Source organism: Musca domestica, unplaced genomic scaffold (genome assembly GCF_030504385.1).
Source record: "Musca domestica strain aabys unplaced genomic scaffold, Musca_domestica.polishedcontigs.V.1.1 79, whole genome shotgun sequence".
NCBI classification, from domain to species: Eukaryota; Metazoa; Arthropoda; class Insecta; order Diptera; family Muscidae; genus Musca; species Musca domestica.
Genome location: NW_026712406.1, coordinates 1759239 through 1767013, shown reverse-complemented (window position 1 = coordinate 1767013; position 7775 = coordinate 1759239). Strand labels below are relative to the sequence as shown.

At 31.3% G+C, this 7775-nt stretch overlaps 1 protein-coding gene across 1 annotated transcript; it reads right to left on the bottom strand.

The window, feature by feature from the left end:
* Nucleotides 1-5737: 5737 nt before the first annotated feature.
* LOC131806544 (uncharacterized) lies at nt 5738-7338 on the bottom strand. Its single transcript, XM_059130731.1, has one exon. The coding sequence runs from the start codon at nt 6739-6741 to the stop codon at nt 6499-6501; it is 243 nt and encodes an 80-aa protein (XP_058986714.1). The 5' UTR covers nt 6742-7338; the 3' UTR covers nt 5738-6498.
* Between the last annotated feature and the right edge of the window lie 437 nt (nt 7339-7775).

Sequence of the window (7775 nt, the reverse complement as noted above, 5' to 3'; positions counted from 1 at the left end):
TATTGAATTTTGTCAACAGTGTTATTTATGCTCTAATTTGTTTACTTTCATAACTGAATGAAGGAATATGTTAAGCCACAATAAATGCATTTGGAACTGTACTGCTATGGGTCTTTTCTGCTATTGTCCGTAACAAAGAACTGTATACAAATTTAGTACTCGGATAGACTCCAAAATATTTTTCTATTTATTGAAGTATATTTGTTTTTAAAGTGGTATTCCTAACATATGCTTACCTGATATTTTCATCAGAATTAATTGGCCATAAATTGAATACGAAACACTTGATGTTTATATTTTTAGATTTATATATTGTTTTATTTATTTATTTATGTTATATTGTCTTACTTACTATGTGTTTTTTTTCTTGTAAAGACACTTAAAATCTAGAAAAAATTACATTAAGAAAAAATCATACATTTTACTTCCTATAACTAAATAAAATCACATAAAACATGGAAAGTTGGTCTAGCGTTGTTGCTGTTGGCTCACAATTAGGTGGTTGCTTACAACAACAACATAGATGGTTTTCGATTTGCAACGCTAAGTTAAATAGAGATAACAAGCCACAGGTTGCAAGACAGCAAAAAAATGAAATGAAATGAAGAAAAAGTAATGCAGAAAAAACGAAAATGAAACTTTGGATTCAATCAATTGAATTCGATTAAAGAAAATCGACAGCAAGAAATTACATAAGAGTGTAGTAGGAAAAAATAGCAGAAACAAAAAATAAATTATTTTAAGCTACAAATTACATGAAGTCAATGAAATGTGGCGAAAATGTAGAAGAAGATAAGAATAAATGAAGAAAACATGAGAAATAAATAGAAAAAATATATATTATATCAGAAAAAATGTAGTTATCGAGTATTGTCGGTAAGACCTATTGTTATTAAACTAAAAAAAATTAAAAATGAACAAATTTATTTTATTTGTTATAATAAGGATATATGTATGTGTGTGTTTTTTCTGTATTTTTTAAAGGCATTTTCTTTCATCAGTCCAGTTTGAATGTATGGAAATATAATAAAATTAATTTTTAATTTGCCAGAGGTTTTATTATTTTTTTTTTTCAAAATGTGTCTTGTAATGCATTCGTAAAGGTTTGTATATATGTACATACATTTAAATAAATATATGAATAATTTTTATTATTATTTGTTGTAATTATTGAATTTGTGTGTTTTCTGTTTCTTTTAATCCAATATTGATAGACATAAATTGTTGTTGCTGTTGTTATTCTCTTCAAATTCTTTCTTTGCTCTGTGATAACAGGATGATGTAATCTTTGTTTCAATTTCAGTTTGTTAGCTTAGAAACGAAAACAATAAAAACAACAACATTAACAATTGTATCAAATGACATTGTTTACAATAACAACACAAAATGTAAGCAATTTGTATTTTTTTTTTTTTTTTTTGAATTGAGAAGAAGATTAGAGTGAAGATTTTTTTCTAAAAGATTTTTCATCTAAAAATAATTTGATAGGTATTAGACTTTAAAGAATTTTTAATTTTTCTAATAATAAAATATTATTATTATTTTTTTTTTTTTTGAATTTATAGTCATATAATATTGCACTTTACTAGAGAAAAAGTAATTGCTTAAATATTCTTTTTAAACTTAGAAATAAAACTTATAATAATTTTTATTTTTTTATTCGAAATTAAACTCAGAAATATATTGGAGTTTTGAAATGTGAAGATTGTTTCTGGTCTCAAGAACGGAATGTGATATGAAAATATTTTTTTTCAATATTTTTTTTTCAAAATGTAGATAAGTTTTTGTATATATATATTTTAAATTTTAAAATTTCCCTCAAAAAATTGTCTTATTTTTACTAAAATCGATATGCCTTAAGATTTCAAATGTTACGACATTCGCAAGACGCTTGAAAAAATAAATAAAAAATCCACTAAGGGACCAAAGGCGTGTTTTGAGACAAAAAAAAAAATTACAGGGACGAGGTAGACCTTCCAAACTTCGCTTTTAGATGCTGGCTATGATGAGAACAACATTTGCCATATTTATTTCGAATCTCCAAGACTATATAGATATCTCTCCCATATCTCATAACTTTCATACGATTTAAGATTTAAGCCTCTCAGAGTCGTATTATATACGAGGTATCAGATACCTCTTACAAATATGTTGGACAAATTTGTTGGGCGCCATTAATAGTATAAGATTATTTATATAATTATAATATGAAATGGCGAAAAGAAAATATGACATTTTTGACAAATCAGCATAAGGCCGTGATTTGTTGCCAGATTGTAATTTTTTTGAGGTTTTGAAACATAATTCTATTAATTTTTTATGATTTTTCGTCTTAGAAATATGCCATCGGCCCCATAGGTTCAATGATTTAAAAAAATCATTTTGCTAAACATGTGTAGAATTTGAATATCAAAACTTCATAATTTTATCGAAGTTATAAAACTATAAAACTATAGGACACAAAATAAAAACTCAGGAGATATTGAATGGATATTTTTTTGCCGTTTCTGTTGGAAAGCCTGGCTAAAAGTCTGAAGTCTGGGCTTAACTTGAAGTGAAACTTAAGGTGACATTCCATTGTGTTCTCGTCTTAAAATGTGGTTGGTTCCTATGGAATACCAACATTTTAAAGTGGGCATAATTTAAAGATGTTTGGACGCGGTCTCTGAAATCGTTTTTTTAATCGCTGCGATTTTTAGAAGAATTTGGATTTTCTAAATTTTTAAAAAATAATTAGAAATCTCGAAAAAGAAAGCCAACAAGAAAGGCCAAAGTCCGTAAAAATACATAAACTCGGATAACAAAGTTGTCGGTACAAAAGCTGTATTCACGCGGAATTCGAAAAAAGTTTCCAATCGGCAAATTTAAAAAAAAAATAATAAATGGACGCGGTCTAAATCGATTAGATTTCACAAACTCAATACCGTTATATTTCAAAAACTCTGCTGTTTAAGGTATCTCAAATGAATTTTTCAAGGTGTAGCAACTGAATGAGAATATTAGGGGAAGGAAGGTAAAAAATATCTAAATAAAGGATATTTCCATTCCCATTTACCCGGATCTGATTAAGTTCCAGATCTCCACTCCCAGGATATAGCTCTTTACAAAACGTTTTTGTAATATAAAAAACCAATTCGAGAAATGATCTAGAGGTCTCGAACTAGGGCCACTTTGCAAGACGGCGGCATATGTCGTACAGTCAGAGAAAAAAATGCCTCAGTCATTTTCCAATTGTGTTATTTCGCGTTGTGGAAGCCAGAATTGGACGCCTAAATCGTGCAATTTAACACCTTTAGATATATATATTTTTTTTGCTCATACAGGGCAACGTCTTCGTATAGCGCCCATAACGGTATCTCCATATATTCTGTATTTTAATGGCCTTAGCGACATTATATTTCGGAATTGTTTTAAATTTGTTATTGTAAGTTCGTATTGGGCACTTTAGCCCATGACAGAAAATTGCATATGCAGGTCTAGGTCTTCGAATAGACTCCAATATAATGGTTACTCTATTAGATTTTAGCAGTATTTTGCAACGGAATTTTTTTTTTTGAAAATTTACAAATTACTTCCAAATGGTGGACAGAATTCGGCCGGACCGAACTTACTGCATAGTTTAAAATTCGATATTTAGAGTTAATAATATGTTCTACCTCTCCGGTGGCAGAACATTCTCCATTTAAGTCCCCGTTTTCCTATAGCGGCCATAAAATTGTACTTTTCCGTATTCGGTATTTTTACGATTTTAACCACATTTTCTATATGAGTTAACGTTTTTTTTTATAACCCCCTATCCTCCAGATATTCGGTAATTTGATAACATAAGTCAACTTTTTTACAGAATTGTTTGAAAATTTAGATTGTATGTTCCTAATGACAGTATACGGTAATTTCGGAATTTAAAGACCTATTTTTGCATTTTACTCGTTTGAATTCTATTATATATTTCTATTATTATTTTGGTATCCTCCACTATACTAAGAAAGATATATTAAATTTGTCACCTCGTTTGCAACACCCCGAAATATTTCTCGGAGGTCACAAAAAGAATATATATTCTTGATTAGAATAGCGATGTTCGTTTGTCTGTTGAAATCACGATAGAGTCCACATTAGTTAATCTAGAGCCTTGAGAATTTGACACAAAGATTTACATTTTATGCCGGCTGATTGGTATTGAAAATCAGCTAAATTGGCCCACGTTTAGTTTTAACCCCCATATAAATGAACTTCCCGATTTTCGGCATTTTAAAATTACAAACAGCATTGGCTGAAACTTAACATTTGGGGTTCCTGGTAGGTCTGTTCTCTCTCGCTGCAAAAAATATTCGCTACAGGTCCACTAATTGGCATAGCCCCCATATTACGGTACACCCTGATTTCGGTATTTTGAAGGTTTCTGCCATGATTGCTAAAAATCAGGTGAAACTTGACAATTTGGATTCTCGGTACGTCTGTCCTCTCCTTGAATAAAAATATTCGCTAATGATCCACAAATTGGTGAGGCCCTCATATAAAAGTATCCTCCGAGTTTCTGCATTTTTGAGGGTTTTTGCCACAAATTCCATCAAATTACCTGAATCTTGACCAATGGGGGTCTTGAAATATCTGTTCTCGGTAGGTTTTTCGGTAGGTACGTTCTCTCCTTGCAAAAAAATATTCTCACAGGACCACTAGTTGGTAGGGCCAATAGTTGATTTTCCGTTTCGGCCACAATTATCAACCAAATTAAATGCAACTTGACATTTGGAGTTCTTGGTAGATCTGTTCTCTTCATGCAAAATATATTCGCTACAGGCCCACTAATTGGTATGGCCTCCATATAACGATACATCCCCGTTTTTTTTGGTTCTTTTTAAGGTTTCTGTTATAATTTATAACCAAACTAACTACAAAAAATATTAGATTCAGACCCATTAATTGTATGGCCACGGTAACTCCCGATTTTCGATATTTTTAAGGTTCTGCCACAAATTTCAACCAAATTAGATAAAACATGACAACTGTGGTTCTTGGTAGGTCTCTTTTCTCTCCTAGGTTTACTAAACTTCAAATCAGCTAAAACTTGACGTTTGGGGGCTAAAGGTCTTCTAATTCATATTACCCCTATATAGCGGTGTCTCCCGATTTTTTGGGGTTTCTATCATAATTTTTTCTGCCACTATTTAGGTAATGTTTGATCTTATTTAAAACGGATTGATAATTTAGGTTATCATATTACACGACTTTCATTATTTCATTTTATTTTAATAAATATAATGGTGCAGGGCATGAATTTTTATGAATAAAAAAAATGGCCGAAACTAAACCCACAATATATTCGAATAGGCCTCTTATAATAAAATAAAATTGGTACCGATAAACATAGTTCTCAGGATTTGGTTATTTGAAACTGAAATTTTTTCAGTCTTTTAAATTTATTTTATTGTTCACTGTTTATTTCCCATATTTATGACTAAGAAATTAATTATTGTTTTTCAACATAAATATAATTTTTTTGAAAATCACATTCTATTGTGTCATGGGTTCTATATGCATTTTACATTATATACTTCTTTATATTATGCTCTTTTGCTTTAAATTAGTTGAATTTAATTTTTCAAATGTTCAGAGTAAAAATAAAAAAATAAAATTGGATATTGAAGATTTATATTTCTTTGCATTTAAATATTTTCATATCACTTTACATACCGACCAGCAACAATCTCTCAAATTTGAAATATTCTTAAATTAATTTTTTTCTTTACATTCTACTAAAGTTTTACTACCCACATACCAATTTTGATTTAATAGCTTCTTTAACGTTTACAAGAGGAAACGGAAGCCAAAAAATTCTTGTAAGCCCAAAACGAAATTAAAGGAAATTTCCAAAATAAGTTAAAATGTAAATTAAAAATTAAAAAAGAGAAATGCAATTACAACATAAAAATATACACAACAAAATAAATTACAAAATAACTTAACAAAGCAGGAAACTACATAAACGTATCTATAAGGAAAAGATTAAGGGGAAAACAAAAGAAATTCGTTTAATTAAACTAAAAAAATATGCATTTTTTTCAAATCCTCCGGCCAGACCTTTTTACAAAAAGCCCAGGGAAAGCCAAGAATTTGAAAAAATGCTCAAACGGTACTAAATAGACTCTCGTTTTTTGTTGTTGGTTTTGTTTGTTAGACTTAGCTTACAAAATTAACAAAAAAAAAAAAATATATTTAACTCTAAATAACTAAAAAAAATATTACAAAAGAAATAATTTCCTTTTTTGTTGGGGGGGAAATTTCTCTTCTTCTCTAGATTTTCTCTAATCACAATTTTTCCGCTCGCAACTAAACAAAAGAACCCACCCAAGAATCTAATTCTAAGCTCTACACACAGCATGACCGCCCACCATCATCCTCCTCACTTTTCAATACCTCATTACAATTTCATTTTCCGGATTTGAATGGAGTCTGGCGTTCTCTCTTCCTGCTGCTGCTGTTTTTTTTATTCTTCTTCTAATTTCGACGATCGGCTGCACGTGCCATGGAATGACGTGATTTCTCTTTTTCTCGCAGCTCCTTGATGGCGCCCACTGTGCCAACCAAGAGTTTGGCAGTGAACTGGGTTTGGGCTCCCGACGATGATTTGGTGCTGGAATTTGCATCCCTATCCAGGCCAGTGTTGGCGTTGGCATAGGCACTGGTATAGCCCACATAGTTGTTGTTAAGATCGCGACCGCAACTGCATTGATGGGACATGATGCTGTTTTTGAGTTGGTCTGGCTTGTGGGTGATAGATAGGCGCAACAACAAATTGTGTTACAAATGCGGTTGAGAAAAAATTTCCGGCTTAAAAATGGAATCGCAAGATTTTTCAATTGTTTTCTCTTCTCAACGTTTGTTTTTTTTGTTGTTTTTGTATTTTGCTCCAATTGTTTTTGCTTTTGTTGTTAATTTTAATTTCAAAGTTTATTGATTATTTATAGTTTATTTTGGAATTTCGTTGCGTGATGTTGGTTGTTTCTTCTTCTTTTTCTTTGCGTTTCACAAAATAACACCAAACTAACAAAAATTCCACAGCAATTGAAAATTTATTGGAGATACGTTCCTCGAACAAAAATATAATGAACAGCAAAAGAAACTGAGAGAAAAAAAAAAAACACAAACTGTCGTTTTTTTATTTATTTATTTTTATTCTTCCACAAATATCTTCTGTCGATCCGTTGTCTTGACGAAAGCAAACCGTTTCAGTGAAATTTTTACGTAAAACTGATCGTCAAACCATCGCCAACCAAATGAACAACAAACCAGCGAACCCAAGATACAGCCACACAAACAAACGCTAGCTGGCTGGCTGGCTGGTTGGTGGTGTGCAGGCAGGCCCACAACAAACCCCCTTTGCATTCATACAGCCACTCACTCGCTCGTCCATGGAATCCACGACGTGGTTACTGGTGTGTGTGGGTATGACCAATTGAATTGATCGCCAAGCAAATGCACTTACACACACACAAACCCCAAGAGAGAATATTTCTCTCGCCAAAGCTTTTTTGTTTACAAACATATTGGAAATAAGCACTTGTTTGCGGGGGAAAAACTTTCACATATTTACTCTCTCTCTCACTATCTCCCTCCCTCTCTCTCTCGCGGTCTGACGAAAAGATCATCATAATAATGATTTAGAGAAAATTTGGAAAAAAAAACTTCTAATAAATATGTTGTTGTATGATCATTGCAGTTACAGTGTTACGATTCAGGACAAAAATCTAAAATCGATTGGACCTACATATCCA